Source organism: Equus quagga, chromosome 18, assembly GCF_021613505.1.
Source record: "Equus quagga isolate Etosha38 chromosome 18, UCLA_HA_Equagga_1.0, whole genome shotgun sequence".
Lineage (NCBI taxonomy): Eukaryota > Metazoa > Chordata > Mammalia > Perissodactyla > Equidae > Equus > Equus quagga.
Genome location: NC_060284.1, coordinates 2254444 through 2277582, shown reverse-complemented (window position 1 = coordinate 2277582; position 23139 = coordinate 2254444). Strand labels below are relative to the sequence as shown.

The window sequence follows — 23139 nt, the reverse complement described above, 5'->3', positions numbered from 1 at the left end:
AATCTTCACAACAGCCCAATGGGATAGTTACCACTATCTGTGTTGTACAAGGATAGTTCCTGCTATCCTAGCCATGTAGCTGGGGATGCTAGTCACAGTCGAGCAGAAGTGGGCTAACCCTGCAGCTCAATCCGTTCATTAAGGCCATCTCCACTGAGTCACATGGAGCTTGACAGAGAAAATAAATATGCTTTTCCCTAAACAGAAGCAGTCACAATTTTTTCCTAATTAGTAGTATTAAGTGAATATGTAAAGTCTTACTTTTGAACCACTCGGTCTGGCTGATGCTATGATATAATGTTATCTACTGTAACTTGGCATGCTCTTACACAATATGACCATAGCTAGAAGACCCATGTTTTGCATGTTTTATTCCTTTCCAAACAAGTATCTTTGGTGTTTGGGGACCAATTTTACAATGTGTAAAAATTCAGTAACATGTTATGTTTTAAAAATGAAGGCTGAAAAAAGTGAAGAAAAATTGTGCAGAAATTGAGACGCTGATCCTAAAATTCATATGAAAATAGAAGGGATTCAGAACTGCCAAAATTGTCTTGAAAAAGAACAAAATTGGAGGACTCACATTTCCCAATTTCAAAATTTACTACAATGCTATGATAATCAAAAGAGCGTGGTACTGGCATAAGGATAGACATATAGATAAATGGAATAGAACTGAGAGTCCAGAAATAAACTCTTACATTTATGGTCAATTGATTTTCAACAAGAATGCCAAGACCATTCAATGGGGAGAGAATAGTCTTTTCAACAAACGATGCTGGGACAACTGGATAGCCACGTGCAAAAGAAGGAATTTGGACACCTACCTCACGTCATATACAAAAATCAACTCAAAAGGGATAAAGAACCTAAATGTAAGAGCTAAAATTAAAAAACTCTTAGAAGGAAGTATAGATGTGAATCTTTGTGACCTTGGATTAAGCAATGGTTTCTTAAATATGACACCAAAAGCACAAGCAACCAAAGAAAAAACAGAAAATAGCTAAGTTAGACCTTATCAAAATTAAAACCATGTGTGCTTCAAAGGACACCATCAAGAAAGTAAAAAGACAACCAACAAAATGGGAGAAAATGTTTGTAAATCAAATATCTGATAAAGGACTTGTATCCAGAATATGCAAAACACTCTTACAACCCAATGATATAAAGACAAACAGCCCAATTTAAAATGAGCAAAGAATATGAAAACACATTTCTATAAAGAAAATATACAAATAGCCAAAAAGCACATGAGAAGGATGCTCAACATCATCAGTCACTAGGAAAATGCAAAGCAAAACCACAATAAGAGACCACTTTACACACTCTAGATGGCTAAAACAAAAAAGACAGTAACAAGGGTTGGGGAGGAAGTAGAAAAATTGGAACCCTCATACACTGCTGGTGGGATTGTAAAATGGTGCAGCCACAATGGAAAACAGTTTGGCAGTTCCTTAAATAGCTAACCACAGAGCTACCATATGACCAGCAATTCCACTCCCAGGCCTATACCAAGGAGAAATGAAAACAAACGTCCACACAAAATTGTGTACACAAATGTCCACAGCAGCATTATTCATAAATAGCCCAAAAGTGGGAACAACCCCAATGCCCATCAACTGATGAATGAACAAAAACGTGGCATATCCATCTAATGGAATATTATTCAGTCACAAAAAAGAATGAAGTGCTAATACATGCTACAAATCTTGAAAATATTCTAAGTGAAAGGAGTCAGACACAGAAGGCCACAATTGTATGATTCCATTGATGTGAAATGTCTGAAACAGGCAAATCAATACAAACAGAAAGTAGACTAGTTAATAGGTACACGGTTTCTTTTTGCAGTAATGAAGCCATTCTGGAATTTGATAGCAGTGATCACTGCAAAACTCTGTGGATACAACAAAAACCACTGACCCACTTTAAAAGGGTGAATCACATCTCAGCAAACGTATTAAAAAAACAAACAAGGAGCCAGCGCAGTGGCCTAACGGTTAAGTTCAAGTGCTCCACTTCAGTGGCCCGGGGTTCACAGGTTTGGATCCCAGGCACGGACCTAGGACTGCTTGTCAAGCCACACTGTGGTGGCGTCCCACGTAAGTTAGAGGAAGATTGGAACAGATGTAAGCTCAGGGCCAGTCTTCCTTACACACACACACACACACACACACACAAAACACGAGATACCACTTCACACCCACTAGAATAGTTATAACCAAAAGACATTAGACCTTCATATGTAATCTGATACCCCTAAATCACTTAACATAAAATTTGGGCTTTTGAACATCAGCTGACAAAGAAGCACTTTCAGCTCTGTCTGTGCTGATGCTGCCTGCCAGCAAATATCACGATCTTCACATAGCAGCTTATACAATATTGGATTTTATATTTCATTTCCCCTCATTATGTAAACATGACAGGAAAATAGGAAAATGAAAGTCCTAAACTCATGGTAAGAAATGTAGGTCTCATAAATTTAATATAATTAACATAAAGACAGAAACAATCATTAACTTCAATGAAATGCTCACTTGACTTTAAGTCAATCAACTGTATGTTTGACAATAAAAGCACAAAAATAAAGAACATCGATGAAATGCTAGAACTATTTTGCAAGATCATGTCAAGACTATATGATTAAAAGTAACTTTAACATTTTCATAATACTTTATACTCTCTGGGACAGAACCTTTCTTAAAACATTGTTTGAAAACATCTATCCAGTTCCTTCTGATCCAACTGCTTTAAGTAGTGACAGGAACATATTATGTAGAAAAATAAGAGCTTCTCTCTAGGTACAGACAGGGGCTGGCAGCCACAAAACTGGCCAAGCACAACAGTTTAGGTTTAGGAACAAGTCACAAGACACAGGTAAGACCACCGCGTCAGTCAGAGGCTTACGACAACGTCGATACACAAATCAAAATATGAAAGACTGAATAAGTAATGGCCTTCTCCATCAAATAGAATAGCTATTCAGTTAAATTCTAAAAAGAAGAATCAAAATTCAACCTACTAAACATGCTTAGAGTAACGTGAACACAAACACAAAATTGAAAGGAATATAGACAATTGAAAATAATATGTTGAGGTAGGAGACGTGTGGGGTGGATTTGTTTTCTATATCTAGTTAAAGTATTTTGGAAATAATTTAAATATATATGTGTATTTCTCCACGAAAACCCTGGTTACTAACTAGAGTCCTGACCATGGACTCTCCTGACCTCTTCCACTATGTGATCATCCGGGCCCGAGGACTCATATTAACTGTCCCCTTAATCCCAGATCTAATTCCCCATCTTAGATTCATTAGCTACAATTTAATACAGTGACTTGATCAGAACAGTGCTGAGCAAACAGCAAATAGTATGTAAATATTAGCAACAGGGACGCCACATTGCATGACGCCAGGGAGTGCCAGTCACATAACACATACCAAAGACAGTGCCCGCAGGAGTTGTGCGACATGGCAGCTCCAAGTCCACTTTCTGGTATTGGTCAGTATCCACCTTCTCCCAATGCCTACGTCAAATTTTAAATCACCCCAGGCTGGAAGCCCTCTTAATTCATGGATTTTTATCTGTGTCAGTTCACTATAGTGTGCCTGCCCAGACACACTCAAAACTTGCTGTCAATAATTCTCTCATTCTTTTGTTATCATATTTCTATTGGATTTCTAACTTTCCTTCGTTTACCCTCCCTGTTTATGAAATAACTTCTTTTGAAACTCATACATTCCCAATTCTTATGAATTTATATCTTAGGATAAAATATAAATATGTATTATAATTATTAATTTAATTTTCCAATAATTTAAATGGAAGACAATTCTCTGTAGAATCTTCTATGCTTCACTCTTGGAGAGCATCCAGTACCTGGGCTGTTGACTTACAACAGGGAAGACTGAGTTTCTCAATTTCTGGAGGAACTGGTTAGAGGGCAGCAGAGAAATTTTCCCACCTAATAACAAGCATGGATTCTCCACTTTTAATATATTTTTCTTACTGAGAGAGTAAGTGAAATTTCATAACTGTAGTTGTGAATGTTTTGGGCCATTGCTTGCCACCAATAATGTGGAAGAGGAGTGTAAAAAAGAAAGAGAGAAACATGCTAGTTCAAAATGTGTCTGCAATACCAACTCTAAATATAGTATTTTTCAAAGTTTATAAGCAAAGGAGAAAGTCTATATAACCATGAAAACCACACAAGAATGCTTAAGATTTCTAAACTGAGTTGAGATTCAAACTACAAAATGATTGAAAATATATATCCTAGAATCAATAGGATGTTTCCAATTCTCCCTGGTCTGATGTTTCACCTTTTTTCAATTCAGTGTCTCAAGATATTCAGCTTAAGTGCTCAACTGAATATAGTCCTATTGAATGGTGGTTGATTGACAACACTGAGGCTATAACAAATATCACATGAGAAGTATTTATTCTCCTAAAATCTTTTTGAAATGTATTTGCTCTTCTTTTTATAGAAAATAATAATCCCTATCCTTTCTCAGAAATTGCCTCTATCAATATATTCTGGGTATCCTGTCTCTATTTCACTCTTATTTTAAATTGTCAGTTTTCTCCTTATGTCTGTTTCAATAGAAATTCATTTAGTTATTTAACATTTTCAAAGTGTTTTTTCATTATCTGTTCTTCTCCCTGTTTCCTCTTTTTGGGAAATCCCTTATAGGGTTTTTATGGTTGTATATAAATATTTAGCTAAAAAGACTTAGATGTACAATGCAAGCTACTGAAGGTGATCTCTGATAAACCATGAAAATGAAACTTTTTCCTAGTAGCAAAGAAATTAGCAGAGAAAAGGGAGGAAAAAAAGCTGGATTAGTATGACTTGACCAAAAATACAGTGCTTTCTGGTATAGCATAATTGAAAGTAACTGGAGATCTCTAAAAAATAGAGATTTCTGATCTAAAATTGGATAATTATATAGATAAGTCATTGTTGCTGTTTTGATTCTTTAATTATTTTAAAAACAAGATGAAATTAACATACATACTTTTAGATATATTTGCCCTTGGACAATGTTAAATCCTAAAGTTAAGAGAACACAAAAGTGACCTAAATTTTTAATCCTCTAAAGTTTTCTTCTCACTAACACAGATTTAATGGGGTTAGTTTAATGTAAAAACAGAAAAATGGATACCTCAGGGAAATTCCTTTGGATATACTTATACTATAAAGGATCTTTTCACTCACTCAGCAAATGATGACTTTCAAGATTGCCTGCTGGTGGTTAATACATTGACAAAAGGGGATTCAAAGTGTCAAATCTTATGAAGAAGAGAGAAAAGAAATCTTCACCATCAAAAAGTCACATCAAGAATTTTAAAAATTCATTTCTGAAATGTTAATGGTAAAATCCAGTATCTTAATATTGACGTCCAAATGGAAGATCCTCCTATCGTAATTCTAACGGAACGCTTGTCTTAGAATCTCATCCTTCTTCACTTTCCTTTATTCTAGGCTGAAAGAGATCGTCCATGAGCTTCATTGACTAAGTTTACTGGCTGTCAGAACTTGAAACGAAATCTGTGTTCAAAACAAAGTCTGAAACCAGAATATGAACTAACTCTACTCTAAACCCAATGATGTCATTTTGCTGCTGCCTTTCCAATAAAGATTAACACAACTTTTGGCTGGTCCTCAGCTGAAGTTGAATTAACAGGCAAGATAAATTTATCAGCCTCTCTCTCAATTTTCATAAATGCATGCATTCATTCAGACACATATTGAATACCTTTTATGTGCATATTATGCTGATAATTTCTGACAACAATTATTCTCAGTCAAGGGGGTGACTATACAGTAAGATCTGTTTGTTTTGTCTGTAGAAAGTTCTGAGTACTTTCAATATAACTCAATGTAAAGGAGTTTGTCACTTCAACTTTGTCCAGGTGTAACTTTGCCTCATTCCAAAATCCTACTTAAAAATGATTCCCAAATATGCTGAGAAAATAACAATGCTATCCTATGCCTCTCAGCTTTTATACAGTTCTTGGAAGAGAAGACGTACAATAAGTTCTGATCCATGAAGGGGTGGGTGCTCTCATCTGAGGGATCTGCTCTAGAATCCTGTGAACACTGCACGTGTGCAGAAAGAACAAACTGCAGCAACTGAGATGAGGCGGCTGCAGTGTATAAAGTCGGGTACACCACTGGCCTCTTATTCTTATACTGCTTTGACATTCTCGTAAAATTAGAACTGGACTTCACTAGCCAGAGTTTATCTAGATTAGAGGAAAATTTCAGATTCCAGCCTATTTGTTTCAATTTAATAAGCTACCCTCACTGGGAAACGCCAAGCCTCCTTTCTCCTCAGGCGTGCGAAGCACACCTGCCCGCGCTCTGTTTCAGTTTTGATGTGGCTCTGAACCTACAACCAGGTTCTCTGAGGGAAGAGATCAATGACTTCAAATGATATGGAATTTTATGTCTTTATAAGTCACCTTTCCACACTGAAACACGGAAGCTCCATAAAATAAGTTAATATTTTGCTTTCAGAGCAATAATATTATTTGCCTTCATTATAAATAAAGAGAATTCATTTGAGACAATGATTTTTCAAATGAAAGTATTAAAACAATCTCATTAAAACCATAACAAAGGTATTTCATGTTCTCAGATCTTTATTAAAGTATATAATCCTGGCTCAATAATAACTCTAACATTTTTATATCACAAATTTGCCTTTCAGTAACACGTAATACACTTAGGCAGATTTACCGCATAGATGGCCTCAGCTTCTAAACACCACTACACTGATTCATACAAACAGCAAACTCACGTAGAGAAGCACCTCTTGATATCTTTCTTGGTACTTTAATCTTTAGACTTAAAAACTGCATAATAAGTAGAGTTCCCATAACATTTCATGTTTGAGACAGGAAACAAACACTACTCCTATCTTATAATTGCCTTTATCTGATCTGACTGGATGCAGTTATTATTAATAACATAACGTTTAAATTTGTGAGGGAAATCAATACTTTATATTTACTCCTCAGAGAAGGCTCAACAGCAGGCAAAACGAGGAGCCATTATAAAATCATACTGCTGAGTATTGCCCTAAATCACAATTCTGCTTATATAATTGTATGCATATCACAGCTAACAATTACTATTTAATATATCAAGATACATCTAAAAGTATCCTTTGGTTGCATTAGTATCAGGAGGCTAGGAAAGCACTGAAGATTCATTCTCTGGTCTTCTGGTCATTAGCATAAACTAAAGCTTTTGAAACTACTTGGTGATCCCAATTCTGGGGCCTATATCATGAAACCTTCAGACCAGCGGCCTCAGGTGGAAGGAGCTGAAGGCCGGAAGACTCCCAGTCAAGGCAGAGTTATCATTAGCAGATCTTAGGAGCACAGGAAGGCAGCCAGAATCACTTGGTATTTATTAGAAATCAAGATTCATTAAATCACTTCTCTTTCAGAAAAATATCTTTAAAACTTGTATATTTTCAAATGTTCTTTCTTTAAAGAACATATAAAATTAAGATATTTGTGAAAATAAGTTTCAAGTATACTTGTTTCTCTTCATTTCTCCCCCTTCAAAGGAGTTCTTCTCACCAAGCACAAAGGTGCTAATCTTTAAAGCAAGACAAACTCTTCTGTGCTAAATCTTTTTAATCTTTTCTTTTCATCCTCTGAGAAAAGGTCGTCTTCCTTGGCTGCAGTAGATGTAAAATCATAGTCTCTGGAATGACCATTTACAAAAGTAAATAAGGGATATTTCTCCTTAGAAGAAATTTTCAGCATCTGTAACAGAAAGTACAGAAGAGTCCCTTATTCGACACAATAGTGCACAGTAGGACCATGTGACAAAATGTAATATTTTAGCCCTGAATATCTCGTTAGCTTCTCCCATTTACATTGATCCAGCGCCACTGTTTTACTGTTGTGGCTAGAAGACAAAAGTTCATCAGCATTGTAGGGTTTATTTATAGCCAAACACTGCTCCTCCGTTAGGACTACACCATCAGAAATTAAGTACGTTACCATTCCCTCCCCCAGCAAAGTCAGTCTTCTAGTCACATTGGTTTGAAGGCTTACTAAAGAGCTAAGATTTATCTTCTTTCGGTATTAACAAACTGAAACAAAATGGCATCACTGACTATAGCAAAATATTGTTAAAGACTGCTTGGTACTAAAACACAGAAAAGAAAGCACAAGACTGAGTCAGAAGGCCCATTCTAACTCAGTGCTGCAACTTACCTCGACGTAACCCCGGACAGATCACTCCACCTGAGTTTCATCTATAAAACAGGGCAAAGGCAGCTACTCTCCTTACCTTGGAGAATTGTTAAATCAACCAAAAGCAATAACAAAAAGTTATTTTTAAAAATTAAGTTTGGTCTTTTTCAAAGATTCCTATATTTGAAAAAGTATTTCTGCAATAATCTAGTCAACATGAAAAATACTGTTCTTATACATAGTAATAACCCACACTTTAAATTACCCTCTCAAGTTACATTACTTAATTTGGAAACGATAAAAGCAACACCTGGAATTTTGTGGGGACCCTCGACAACCTTTACAATCTCTGTCAATTTGGGATTCACTGACAAGCCAACAACCCATTCTAAGCCATTTAACATCTTTCTGTTAAACAAGTTCTATTAAAAAAATTAAAACAATTTTCATTAAAAAAGGAATTAAATTTTTTGAATGAAAGATGTTTTGATAGAAACAAACTTTTCTATAGGGAACCATGACCTATAAGAAGGATTCTAAAAAGTTTCTATGAATTACAGAGAATGTTGAAAAAATACCAACATTCTTATACATCATTAATCATGATCAATTAAATATAATTTGTTTTTAAAGGATAATTTCAGGGGTAACAACTAAATTTTCCCAAATGTCAATATTCAACTGAAGGATCATCAAATTCTTAAATAGTACATTTATAGATTCTCTCGAAATGTGGCTGAAACAAATATGTAGCCATAGAACACAGATACAATGTTAAATTAAAAATATTTCAATGAGACAGTTAATATGAAATACATCTTTAATTGAATGGAAATGAACCATTTAAAAACAAGTACTTAAAAAAACTAGATGTGATGAAAATTATATCCTATAACTCACATTGTGCTTCTAATTTATAGACTGCTCAAATTTATTTTATTTATATTCTACAAAGGGAGAGAGAAGGGCAAAAATATGAAAAACGAAAAATAAAGAGACACACGGGACTGGCATCTCATAAGGCATCTTTCACCTCCAACCAATGGCTGGAATACAGCCAAAAATTGCTGCCATTTTCTATCCATTTAACGTCACTTGTAATAGTGCAGTATCTAATGGGCAGGTATCATTGTGTCACTCTCAAATGAGCACAGCAGAGCTAACATCAGCTCTCTCCATTCCTTCTTTCAAGATCAAGAAAGAAGTCACTTAGGCTCACTAGTTGTTCATCAACCAACATTCAAATCTGCGCCCCAGGGCAAGATGTCAGAAAGGAACCCTCTATCCTTTAATTATAAAATCCACCCACATTTTGCAAACTCACTTGCAGTGTAAGGCCTCCTTATGTGTATTTATTGATTTAGAAAGTTATCATTTTTCTAACTTTTCTGAGTTTGTTTAAAATATTTTTAAAGATTATCAAATGAAAAATATACTAAAGGTTTAACTCAAATGAGTTGAGAACTTATATCCACACAAAAACTTGCACAAGGATGTTTATACCAGCTTTATCACTACCGCCAAGACTTGGAAGCAACAAAGATGTCCTTCAGTAGGTGAATGGATAAATAAACTCTGGTATCCAAAACAACGGAATATTATTCAGTGCTAGAAAGAAATGAGTTCTCAAGCCATAATAAGACAGGAAGGAACCTTAAATACATATTACTAAGTGAAAGAAGGCAAGCTGAAAAAGCCTTTTCTGCATTACACTGTACGATTCCAATGATAGGACATTCTGGAAAAGGCAAAACTACGGAGACAGTAAAAGACCAGTGGTCGCCAGGGATTAGCAGGGGGGGAGGAGAATAATGGGAGCAGAGAGCATTTTAGGGCAGTGAAACTTCTCTGTATGACACCATAATGGTGGATACATGTCATCATACATTTGTCCAAACCCAGAGGAGGTGCAACACCAAGAGTGAAGCCTAAGGTAAACTAGAGACTTTGGGGGATGAGGACGTGTCAGTGTAGGTTCATCAACTGTAGCAAGTGTCTGGTGGGGGATGTTGGCAGCACGGGAAGGGAGTATATGGAACCTTTCTGTATTTTCCACTCACTTTTGCTATGAACCTAAAACTGCTCTAAAAACTAAAGTCTACTAAAAATGTCTATATTAAAGGACAACTGGGTGTCACAATAAGGTAAGTGATAACCTAGCAGCACATAAACATAATCTGGCAGGCAAGAAATAATTTTAGGACAAATAAAAAGGGAAATGCCAAAGAGACCTTAGAAATTATCTAGCTCACGCTCATTTTATAAATGGGGAAATTGAGACGCAAAGGATTTAAATTACTTTCCCAAGAGGACTCGGCAACAACCAAAGGGATTACTGGCATATCAGACCTCAACAACTTATCAACATGCTTTTCAAACGCTTTTCATAGCTCTAAGCACCATAGCCAGAATTTTGTTCAGGCTTCCTTTTTTCAAAAGAATAACAATGATTTCAAAATTTAGAGGCTGGACTGCTGGCATAGTAGTTAAGTTCGCATGCTCTGCTTTGGCGGCCCAGGGTTCACAGGTTTGGATCCCAGACACAGACCTAGTACCACTCATCAAACCACACTGTGGTGGAGACCCACATAGAATAGAGGAAAGTTGGCACAGATGTTAGCTCAGCAACAATCTTCCTGAAGCAAAAAGAGGGAGATTGGCAACAGATTCAGGGCCAATCTTCCTCACCAAAAAAAAAAAAAAAGAAAGAAAGAAAGAAAGAAAGGAAGAAAAAACAGACATGAAAATTTGATTCTGAGAACTTTTATCAAAAATGAACACTTCAGTTTTCTTTTTTATATTACAATAAAGGACATATTGTGAAAACCTTAAAGTCCCTCCATAATGGACAATATAAAATCTATGTGAAAAAAATTCCAAATTAGATTATCTATATGACATAAGAGTATTATCAATTGAGATACTACACAAAAGATAATGAAAGTTATTTAATAACTTTGGGAAATATTTATTACATAATGCTAAAAGAAAAAACATGATATAAAGCTACATATAAAATTCATTCTCAGAGCCGGCCTGGTGGCACAGCAGTTAAGTGGGCACGTTCCACTTTGGCGGTCCGGAGTTCACAGGTTCGGATCCCGGGTGCGGACATGGCACTGCTTGCCAAGCCATGCTGTGGTAGGCGTCCCACATATAAAGTAGAGGAAGATGGGCACAGATGTTAGCTCAGGGCCAGTCTTCCTCAGCAAAAAGAGGAGGATTGGCAGCAGATGTTAGCTCAGGGCTAATCTTCCTCAAAAAAAAAAATTTATTCTCAATCATGTTAAAATAATTTTAAATATGTATTTTTAAAAGACTAGAAGGAAATGTAGTAAAATATTAAGTTATTTCTCAATGAAAGAATTAGTGGTGACTTCTTTTTATACTTCTATTTTCCAAACTGTCTACCGTATTTCTCATAAAATTCGGAGAAAATAATTTTTTAAAAAACATTGAAGATAACTGAACTTACTATTTCATAGCTGATTTTCAAAAGTGGGGGATGTCAGTGGTTTGCTCAATAATAACTGTAGAACAGGCAAGTCCTCCGTTCTATTTTAATAACATACACTGAAGTGGCTTTACTATCTAAAAGGCAACTTACAGATTTCTTTTCAGGAAGTCAAATATTTTACCACATTTTTTCAATTTGACTGGTTTCAAATCTGCAAGGGTAAAATCTAGAGGACAGGAGTTAAGTTATTTCTTCCATCATAATGCTGGGAGTTGTAAGAACAGAAAGAGAGCCAGGAGGCGACCTCTTCTCCCCAGGACAAACCTTTTCCACTAGTGTCACCAGCACAGCTGTTGAATTACACCCAGTACAGAACAGTCATACCTGTGTGGTCCATATTCACCACCATGGAGCTACATTTTATGGAGGGGTTAGGGTCCAAAGTCAGCCCATAATGTGAAAATCAAATACAGTCAAAATCAATAGTCAAAACTGCCTTCAAAAAGCCTTTAAAATTGTTTCCAGGGTGTTATGCATAATTTTGTGTGTACTGTTGAGTAACATGTACAAAGGCACAATTCAGTACAGCATATAAAAAGGAGCACAAGTGGAAAAATGCATTCCTGTTCATGTGGTGGAATTGGAGACATTAAACGAGCACACGCTGTAACCTCCACTCGTCTCCTCACTGCTCGATCTTCACTCGCTGTAATGCAACTTTTACCCCTCGCTGTCCTGACAATAATCTCTTCTAGTTCTCAAATAAAAAAGCCGTTTATTAGTGCCTATTCTCTTGATATTTCTACAGGGACCAATACTGCTAAGCATTTCTTTCTCAAAATATTCATTTCTCTTATTTCTCTAATATTTTGCTTTCCTGTTTCTCTTCCTATTTTCTGAACTATTTCTTCTCTCTCTTTCATCGACTTCACTTATTTCTGCATTCCAAAATGCAGACATTAATCAATTATTGATCCTTTAACTTCTCTATTTATTCTATAGTCTTTCTCTTAAAAATATTACCTAAGTTTCAACCATTTCTCTGATAGGCTTTATTATCATCCATGTTTTATAGACGAGGGAAGAGAAATATTGAGGGGTTAGGTGACTTGTGTAAGTTCACAGAGCTAGTAACTGACAGATCCAGGATTAAAGCTGAAGCAGTATGGTTTTATCATAACCCCAGACTATGCTGCCTCCTACAGCAGTGGAGGCATGTCCCAGGATCGACTCAAATTGATTCATACCAAAATAAAATTATCATTTCTTCTTCCCAAAATTAGCTCCCTTCCAGACTCCTCTATTTCTATCATTGGTGTATCATTTATATTAATTATGAATGGTTTTTGTAAAAAACAATTAACAATGGCTTTAAGTAACAGAAATTGTTTTTATCATATAACAAGAAGTCTGACATTGCTAGCTTTGGTTAATTATGTCCAACAGTTTCTACAATTCTCTTGGCCTTTCCCTCTGATCACAAAGGCTGCTGAAGCCCCAGGTGTTGAGTCTGCATTCAAGGCCGCGGCAGGTGACAGCACGGCATCTATATCTACCATTTCAGCAGAAAAGAAAAGCTTTCCCAGAAACTCCCAGCACACATCCACTTCTATTTCACTGGCCAAACTGTGACTAAATACGAGGGAGACCAAGACAAATCAGTATTCGGGTGGGCAAACTGCTACTCCAAATAAAGTCAGAATTCTCTTAGCAAAAAGAGAGAGAGGTAGCTATTGAACAGGTAACTCACGGTGCTTGCAACCACTCAGAGAAAAGAACCATAATACAAACAACCCAGGGTGAAGGGGTAAGCAAAGACTGGAAGGCTTCTGGAGGCTGTGTGGTCAGGAAAGGCCAAGCTGAGCCCCGAATGACAATACAGAGTCAGATGTCCGAGTTCTCGCAGAGCAGCACTCTAGGCAGAAGAATCAGCTGGTACAGAAGGCCTAGGGTGCCAGCACGCTCAGCGTGTGCAAAGGGCAGAGAGAAGGCCACTGCGGCTCGAGGGCAGAGGAACAGAGGAAGAGCTCACAAGAGCCAGGTCACCCAGGCCCTGCTGGCCACATTAACAGGGGACTGAAGTTTCACTGTTCCCCTAAACAGGCTACCACAAACTTCCCAGAACATCCGCCTTCGAGCTTCTGCTCAGGATGCTTCTATCACCTGGCCGCCCTCTACTCCCGCTCTGATCAGTTCTTTAAGTCCAGCCCAAGTTCCACCGACAAGGGTCTCAGTCCACAGTGACTACACCTTTCTCCAAAGGCCTAGAGATTTGTCTACTATAGTGTAAAGCTTACAAACAGGGACCATGGGACTTAGTCTCAGTTCAAAACTGGGCTGATACTCACAAACTGTGTGACCCTGGGCAAGTCACTTAACCAGACTGCTTCATTTTCTTTACCCGTAAAATATGAGTATTGATAGCATCCACCTCAGAGCTGTTGTGAGGATTAAATCAGTTAATAACTGTAGAGTACTTAGAGGATCACCAGGCATCTAGTGTGTTGGCTATTATCATTATTACTGCCATGATTATCATAATGTTAGCTTTCCGGTATATATTAAATATACTTTTTTAGTCATTTACCTTTAATAGTCATTTCATGTCTTCCCACCTAAATTAGCCCCCCGAAGATTTTAAAAGAAATCAGGGTTCCTCTCATTAAATCCCAGAAGTAAAAACACCTATAACAGAAGACACCCCTCAGCTCTCACTTGGAGAGTATGGAACTAGACGGAGGGGAATATAATCACGAACATAAACCTGAAACAGAAAGTGTTTGCAGAAAGACATTTACCAAAATAGCAATGGGCACAGGAAACTGTGTACCATGGAGAAAAGGGAACGTTAGTTCCAGAAGAGGAAGCAAACCTATTCTCTTATTCTATGAGGTGAAGGAGTAAAAGTTACACGGAAGCTGATTCCAACTCAATGTAGGAAAAGCTTTTTTTTAACAATGAGGGTCTGTCCAAAAGATGAAAAGACCTCCAAGGAAAATAATTAGTTCACCACTATGTGAAATAAAGATTAGACAGGCAACTGTCTGGACCATGGATTGATGTACAAATCGGAGACCATACAGAATAGTGCTTTCCAGCACATATTCTCAAGTTAAACCGCCTAAGGTTTGATCTCAGCACTACCATTTATTAGCAGTGACCTTTGTGAAAGTTACTGAACCTCTGCAAGTGTAAGATTCCTCATCTGTATGATGCAGATAACAGTACCTACCTCAGAAGGTTTGTGTAGATTAAATGAGATAATGCATATAAAGTGCTTAGCTCGGTGTGTGACATAAGGTAAGGACTCAACAAATGTTAGCCTTGGACTGAATAACCTCTAAGATCTCTTGGATCTCTAGGATTCAATGGCTGTAACGCAAATTTTGTTCTGTAGCAAGAGGACAACTGGCCACATGTAAATATTTTTTCCTGTGTTGACATGCATTCCAAAATCAAATGATTAATTTCCTAATAGTCACAATTTTAGTTTAGATTTTCTAGCCTCAAACATCAGCACTATTAGGTAGTAAGTTTATCATTAAACAGGAGTATTCTATTTGACAATAATCATTTGGCTGAGAACAAGTGAAAAGAAGAAGAAGAAAAGGGGGTGAGAGAGAAGATAAAAACCTACATGAGGCCCTTTAGAAGACAGCAGAGCAGATATAACCTAAGTTGGGGTTGGGAAGGAGACATTTCAGCAGGATAGTTCACCCTACAGAACCTGGAGAGGAACAGTATGTATATAAAGGCACAAAAACAGGAGCGAGACACAAAACTGACAACAAGGAAACTGACTGAAAGCCTGTATATGGACTCAATTCCCAAGTTCCTCCTGGCAACCCATACCCCTGTTTCACTCCCCACTAGCCACCCACACAGGAAAACAAAGATTTATTCTTTGGAAAAACTGAATAAAGATATGGATTCTAGGACACCAGGCACAGTGATGACTGCAAAAGCTGAGGAATTAGTGACAGCTGAAGACACCGAACGGTAGGGCCCTCAGCATCCGTCACCACCTGCTCCTGGAGTACCTGCAGGCAACATACATCCCACAGGGAGATGGCAGAACTCTCCTCTGAAAAAAATGAAATAACTCTAGAGAAAAGATCACCACTCACTAACATTTGGGACCACCCAGTGAAAAGGCAAGCTCGTCACCTGATCACCCTTGGAGGAGGGTCACCAGCTTGAAGCTAGGCTCAAACACACACAACTTTTACTCAGCTCTTCAGTGCCTCACTCTTAAATACAAACAGACATAGAAGATCACCAGTCATGTAGGGGAAAGCATCCAACAGAAAACTGGACGATTAAAACAAAAAAAAAACCCCAGAAGGAAACATAAACAGCAAAAGAAGCAGAAGAAAATTTCAAAATTACTATAATTAATTTCCTTGGGGAGAAGATGAGATAATACACCCATTAAAAAGATGAGACTATTATGAAAAAGGAATAATAGAAAAATATAAATAACTCCTGGAAATTTAATTGTAACTGAACGTTAAGAATAATAGAAGAGTTAGAAGATAAAGTAGAGGAAATCTCCCAATATAAAAAGATAAAGACATGAAAAACAGAAGGAAAAAAGACAGGAAAATTAGAGGAGCCATTTAGAAGGTCTAACAACCATATAATAAGAGCTCCAGAAAGAAAGAATGATGAAAAGAAAAGAAAGGAAACGACGTTTTTTTAATTTCAAGAAAATTTCCCAGAATGGAAGGAAACAGGACAATCAATGGAAAAGAATGCAAACCAAGACACATAATGAAGTTTCAGGATGGTAGGGACAAATAATGATGGCTAACACTTTATAGAGTGCCTACTATAAACCAGGCACTAATCTAGTAGATCGTTTGATCCTTATAATGCTGCTACAGAGAGAGGCAGCTATTATTATTTTCATTTCATGAGAAAACTGATGCACAGAGAGGTTAAGCAATATGGCCAAGGCTACACAGCAATGAGGTAGTTGAGCTTGGATTCAAACCCAAAAACTTTCAGAGAGAAAAAAAGTTTACATTCAGAGAAAAAGAATTCAGAATGGCGTTAAACTTCTCAACGGCAACATCGGATACCACAAGTAAGGAGAGCAATGACTCTGAAGTTCAGGGGAGAAGTTACTTTCATTCTAGAAGTCTATACCAAATCAAATTACCAATAAATTACAAGATAGAATAAAGATGGTTAGACATGCAAGAATTCACAAACTTTATCATCTATGCATCCTTTGCTTAGGAAGGTATTAGAAACTATGCTTAAGGGAATAAACCAAGGAGAGATTCAGAAGATCAGAACCCAGTTTAGGAAAGCAGCATTGGGAAGCTAAAAATAGCCATCTCTGCATCAGGTCTAGAAAACAGTTAAGACTGAGGCAAACAGAAAACTGAGAGGGGGAAGTTTCTAGAACAGGAAAGAAAAGAGAAAAAATGAAAGATTTCCTTATGTTTTGCACTCATGAAAAATTTGCTGCTTGGTATTTGACATAACAGGAGTGAACATTCAGAAACAAATATCAAGAAAATGAAAAGGGGGGGTGGGAGGATTCACTCCAGGAAAACAACGTTAGAGAAAAAGCAATGTAATCATATACTGTGTGACTAGGGAACGACATTGTGGAGGTATAATAATGTGAACCGTGATTTACCAGAATCTGGGAGTACGGCAGAGAGAGCAGAAATGGGGTGAAGGGGAAGAGAAGAGAGTTAACCCTCAACTACTGTAACAGGAAACTAATCGGTAATGTCAAAAATGGATCAATCAAGAAATGGCAGAATAAGCAAATTACTTAGAAATGTAGAGGTAAAAACACAAAGTAACATCTAAAAGAGTTGAGTGACCATCTCTGAGAAGGTGCTCTGTGGACTGAGGAGTAACATGGCAAGGAATCCTGTTTCTCAGCTTAAGCCTTTTGTTGCCATTTTACTTTTTAAAATATTTGCACATATTACTTTGATAAAAATTAATTTGGGGGCCCAAACATATTTTGAGTTATATATGAAATAAATGGACTATTATAAAGGAAGATAAAGCCACAGCAATTTAAGGTAAATACAATAGAAGAAATAGATGAAAATACACTGGATTTGCTATATTTCAATCACTGAGCTCCTTGCTAATTTATAAGTAAGATAAATTTATGACAAAGTCTCTTGAATTCATTCTTTCATTCAACAAAAATTTACTGAACTCCTACAATGTGACGAGCAGCTCTGGGCCCTGGGGAGCAATAATATAGAAAACCAACAAATATCCCTGGCCTTATCAAGATTACATTCCAGTGGAGTAGATAGGTAACAAATAATTAAATAAACATAACGTGTTTACATATGATATAGCACAATATATACATATCTGCCCACTTGTGTGTGTGTACTTAAATGAATGCGCTAAGGAGAAAAATAAGACAAGGAAAGAGAGAAATAACAGATGCATACAGGGCGGCGAGGAAAGGCCTAAGAAGGTGACACTTGAGTGAAGAGGGACCACGAGAATACCCGCAGGATGAGAACTGCAGGCACAAGACGACACACAGAATCCGTGAACAGAAGGGCACGGAGCATTCTCAAGCAGGCTGGTGTGGGGGAACCAGAGAGAGGTGGGGGAAGAGAGGGAGGGGACAAGATCAGAGAGGCAAGGCGGTGGAGGGAGATTCCCTTTTACGAGGCCATGTGAGTCACTGCAAGTTCGGGCTTTCACTCTGAGTCGGAAAGTTACTGGAAGGTTTAGAATAAAAAAGTAACACAATATTAGTTGTATTTTAAGAAAATTACTCTGGCTGCTATATTGAGAGCAGCCTACAGACAGAGCGAGGGAGATCAGATAGGAAGCTACCGCAATAATGCCAAGGAAGATACGATGGTGTCCAGCATAATAACGGTGTGGTGAGAAGCATCAAACTCTAAACATTTTCTGAAGGAGAGGTGACAGGATCTGCTGATGGACTAGACATGGGGTATGAGACAGAGCACGGGATCCAGGATGACTCCAAGTCTTCAGACTGAGCACCCGGAAAAATGGAGTTGCCATTATAGAGTAACTAAATTCTTTTCATTTGGTTTATTTTACTTTACTTTTATACCTTACTTTAGTAATAAAATTTCTTTAGACGGATTTAAGATAAAATTGTAACTCCATATTCCTTTCTATAAATAATATTCATGATAAAATTCCAATGAAATACAGAAATAAAACTAATTTTTATGCTAGGATTTTTTTAATGGATCTTTTTATTTTATAGTCACATCTTAAAACTTAAAAAAAAAAAACAGCTAAAACAAGTATTTCATAAATATAATTAATTAGAGGGCCATGATGAGATTTACCCTGCTACCAAGAACAATATAAGAAACGGATAAAGTAGATAAAGCAACTGTTGGAAAGTATCTGAGAGTAACCAAGAAAAGTACATCTTGAGAAGCGAAAACCTTAGAGAGGGGATGTACATCCAGAAATGACAGAAGAAGCCAGAAGACAACAGAACAAATATCTTTAAGGTACTGAATGAAACAACTGCTAACAGAGAATTCCATCCATTGAAAATATCCTTCAGTAATAGAGGCAAGCTCTTTCCCTTCCCTTCTGCTCCCAAACAATTCATTTCTAAAGCCACTAGAAGAGGCTGGGCAAGACCGGCATCCAGGCTGGGGTGGGGAGTCACTCTGGTCTACGAGGCCTGCTGAAGCCAGGCTGGGACACAGCAGACAGCACCTCAATCAAGTGATCAAGTAACACCACCAGTAAAGGGACAAACTGAAATCAGATGCCAACCTCTAAGATGCAGTAGGAAGAACACAGAGCATCATTTCTGTGACGTACCTAACAAAAACACATGACCTGAAGAATCATGAGGAAACATCACACAAACTCAAACTGGGGCACAATTAACAAAATTTTCAAAAGTATCTTGTAAAAAACCAAAAAACAAAAGTATCCTGTAATCTTTGAAAATATCAAGGTCATATGAAGGTCAGGAAAAGATGAGGAACTATTCTAGATTAAAGGAGTTTCAAGATATATAAATGCAACACACTATTCTGAACTGGATCCTTCTGCAGAGCATTACTGGAACAATTAGCCAAACTTGAAGAGTTTCTGAGGATTACCTGGTGATAAAGTACAGTGCTGTTTTCCCGATTTTGATGGCTGAATTGTGGTTAGGTAGGAGAATGTCTTTAGGAATTGCACACTCAATTGTTCAAGGGTGATGGAGCACCATGTTGACAACTTACTCTCAAATGGCTCTAGAAAAATTATTTATACTATATTTACAAATTTTCTGTAAGGTCCCAATTATTTCAATTTTTTAACAAAGACAAAATAAAGACGTATTCAAAGAAACAAAAACTGAGAGAATTTATCACCAGCAAACAGCACTAAAAGAAACAGTAAAGTTAGTTCTTTAGAGAGAAGCAAAATGGTCCCCAAAGGAACAGCAACACAGGAAAGAACGAGGGCATCACAAAGGGAAATGCTGACTGTTCAGAACACGATGCCTTGTGCAATTAAAAAAACACGTAGGATTAAAATATATGACAACAAAGCACAAAAATGGACTTTAAGGAAAGAAAACTACTAGAGATAGAGGGTCATATAATTATAAAAAAGTCAATTCAATAGGAAGACCTAACAATCCTAAATTTGTACACAACTAGTAACATAGCCTCAAAGTATATAAAACAAAAAGTAAGTGAACTTAAAGGAGAAATGGACAAACCCGCAAGCACAATTGGAAAGCTTTATCACATATCTTACATACCATACAGGAACCAAAAAAGGACACGCAAGATTTTAACAACATGATTAACTACTTAGAGACAGGAGGGAGGGAGAGAGAAAGGGAGGAGAATGTTAAGGGAAAGATCAGAGACAGAATTCAACAGAACTATTCCACAGAGATGCTGAAGTCTGAAGAAGTGGGAGATGCACTTCTTTAGTGCATTGTTTTAGATGGTTTAGTGCTTGTATGAGATGCACTCCCACTAAACCTGACTTCTTCATAATCACCTGACCTTCAAATTCTCTACCTCTCTCAATTCTCCCAGACCATTTGCCTCTTTACCCACAGGGATTCCATGATTGACCATTTCAATGAAATAAAAGATATTCCTAACTCTACTTAAAATTCTGCTGTCCCTATCATGCCAAACTCTATTGTTCACTTATCTACTCCCAATTCAAGGCTTCCAAGCATTCTTTTTTTCTATTTTTCCTGCTTTTTCTCCCCAAATCCCCTCAGTATATAGTTGTATGTTTTAGTTGTGGGTCCTTCTAGTTGTGGCATGTAGGATGCCAGCATGGCCTGATGAGCGGTGCCATGTCCGCACCCAGGATCCAAACCAGCAAAACCCTGGGCCACCGAAGCAGAACTCGAGAACTTAACCACTCGGACACACGGCCAGCCCAAGCATTCTTAAAGCAAGTCATGGAACTGTTAATTAAGTCTGTTATAACAGGAAGACATTCACTATTCTCTTGCTGGTTTCTTACTAATTGTGTGGTAGGTTTAAATAAGGCAGGTTTCATGGACCAGTGAAGACTTTATCTGGACCTTAAGGAAAATGCAGTAAACATAAAACGTTTTTGCACTCCCCAAATTAAATTATGTCTTTCCTATTTTTCTTCCCCATAGCACTGCATTCTTTTTCTTCATGGAATTTTACATTTTTTTAATGCATTTGTGTGTTTAATGTCCACCTTGTCCCCTAGACTATAAATTCATGAAGCCAGAGTCATAACTCTCTTATTCACTATTGCATACCCAGCTCCAGAAAGTCATTCAACAAATACTGAATACTTACTATGGGCCAGGCACTGTTCTAGATGCTTTGGAATACATCAATGACAAAACAGGCAAACATTGCTACCTTTGCATAGTTTATATACCCCTGGGAAAGGCAGATAATAATAAATATAACACATAAGTAAATTATATAGTGTATTAGAAAGTAAAAAGTGCTAAAACATTAAAAAGTAAAAGACAAGGCAAGAGGAAATGATGGGGAAGTTGCACTTTGAAATAGGCAGTCAGATTAGGCCTCACTGAGAAGGAGACATCTGAGCCAAGACTTAAAGAAGGTGAAGAAATCGGCCATGCAGATATCTGAGAGAAAAAGTATCCCAGTCCAGTGCAAAGGCTCTAAGACAGGAGCCTGCCTATTAGGTCAGAGATCTGCAAGGAGGCCAACATGGCTGAAGCGGAATGCAGGAGAGGAGAGCAGGAAATGAGAAGCTGAGGTGAGAGGGTGGGGCATGCAGACAGATCATCTAGGGCCTTGGAGGGACAGTAAGATTTTACTTTGAAGCGAACTACAAAGTCAATGCAGGTTTCTGAGGAGAGGAGTGGTATAATCTGACTTACGTTTTCAAAGTTTCACCCAGGCTGCTGAACTGAGAATAGTTTGGGGGGCAGGGCTTGGAAATGAACTAAGAGGCCACTGAAGTAATGATGGTGGCTCAGACCAGCACAGCAGCAGTGGAGGTGTGAAAAGTGGTCTGATTCTAGATATACCTTGAAGCTATAACTGGTCATGGAATACGGGAGACAGAAAGCAGGCAAAGACAGAAAGGTTTGGGGCCTGAGCAGACAGAAGGATGAATTTGCCTTCAAATGAGCTGAGGAAAACTGTAAGTGGAACAGGCTTGAAAAGGAAGATCAGGAATTTGATTTCGGATATGCACATCAGACACAGAAGAGAGACTGGATGGCAGGTGGAAATACATAATCTGTTAATTTGGAAGAAAGGCTTGGGCCAAAGATATGATCTTGGTTTTAGTTGACTTATAATTGATATTTAAAGCTATTCAACTGGATGAGATCACCAAGATAAAGAAGAGATGAGAACTGAAGACTGAGCCCTGGGATGGTCCAACATTAAGGAACTGGGAAGAAGAGCAGGCAAAGGAGACTTGAGAAGGAACACTAGTGAAGAATGAGGAAAACCAAGCGAGTTTGGTTGTGCAAGCCAAATGAAGAAGGTATATGAAGGAGCAGTGGGTGTTCAGCTATGGCAAACACAAATGTTAGGACTGTAAGATGGAAGGCTAAGAGATGACCACGGACTTAGCAACGTGGGGGTTATCAGTGACCCTGAAGAGGAGTTCTGACAGAGTGGTAGGGTTGAGAACACTCAAATGTCTCACTGACTAAATAAGTCACCACATTAATGCACTACTAATTTTTTCTTCTAGACACATCTTCGAGCCTTCTCTTTCACTCGCCCCCAAGTCCAAGCAGCTGCTTTGTCTTACTGATTCTACTTTCACAAACTCTCTCAAAATGGTTTCTCCTCTCCAATCCCACAGCTTTGTCCTAGTCCACTTCTTTGAAGAAGGAGTTATGAATCAATAAAGAAACATTAGACTTTTAATAAATGATTCTGGAACACCCAGTTATCCATGTTAAAAAAAAAAAAAAGATACCAACCTTAAGACATACACAAGTTCTAAACATGA

General features: G+C 37.5%; 1 protein-coding gene across 12 annotated transcripts in view; it reads right to left on the bottom strand.

Annotated features, from left to right (window-relative positions):
• Nucleotides 1-23139, bottom strand: part of ATG4C (autophagy related 4C cysteine peptidase) — a 154665-nt gene that overhangs the window by 53584 nt on the left and 77942 nt on the right. For 3 of the 12 annotated variants that reach the window (XM_046645500.1, XM_046645493.1, XM_046645501.1), the window contains one exon: nucleotides 6633-7787. The exons of 7 other annotated variants lie outside the window; for them this stretch is intronic. In XM_046645500.1, the coding sequence (XP_046501456.1) occupies nucleotides 7620-7787 (168 nt within the window). In that variant the 3' untranslated portion in view covers nucleotides 6633-7619. Of the gene's footprint in view, nucleotides 1-6632; nucleotides 7788-8243; nucleotides 8320-23139 lie in introns of those variants that run through there. 2 more of the 12 variants (XM_046645496.1, XM_046645497.1) reach the window with 2 other exon arrangements.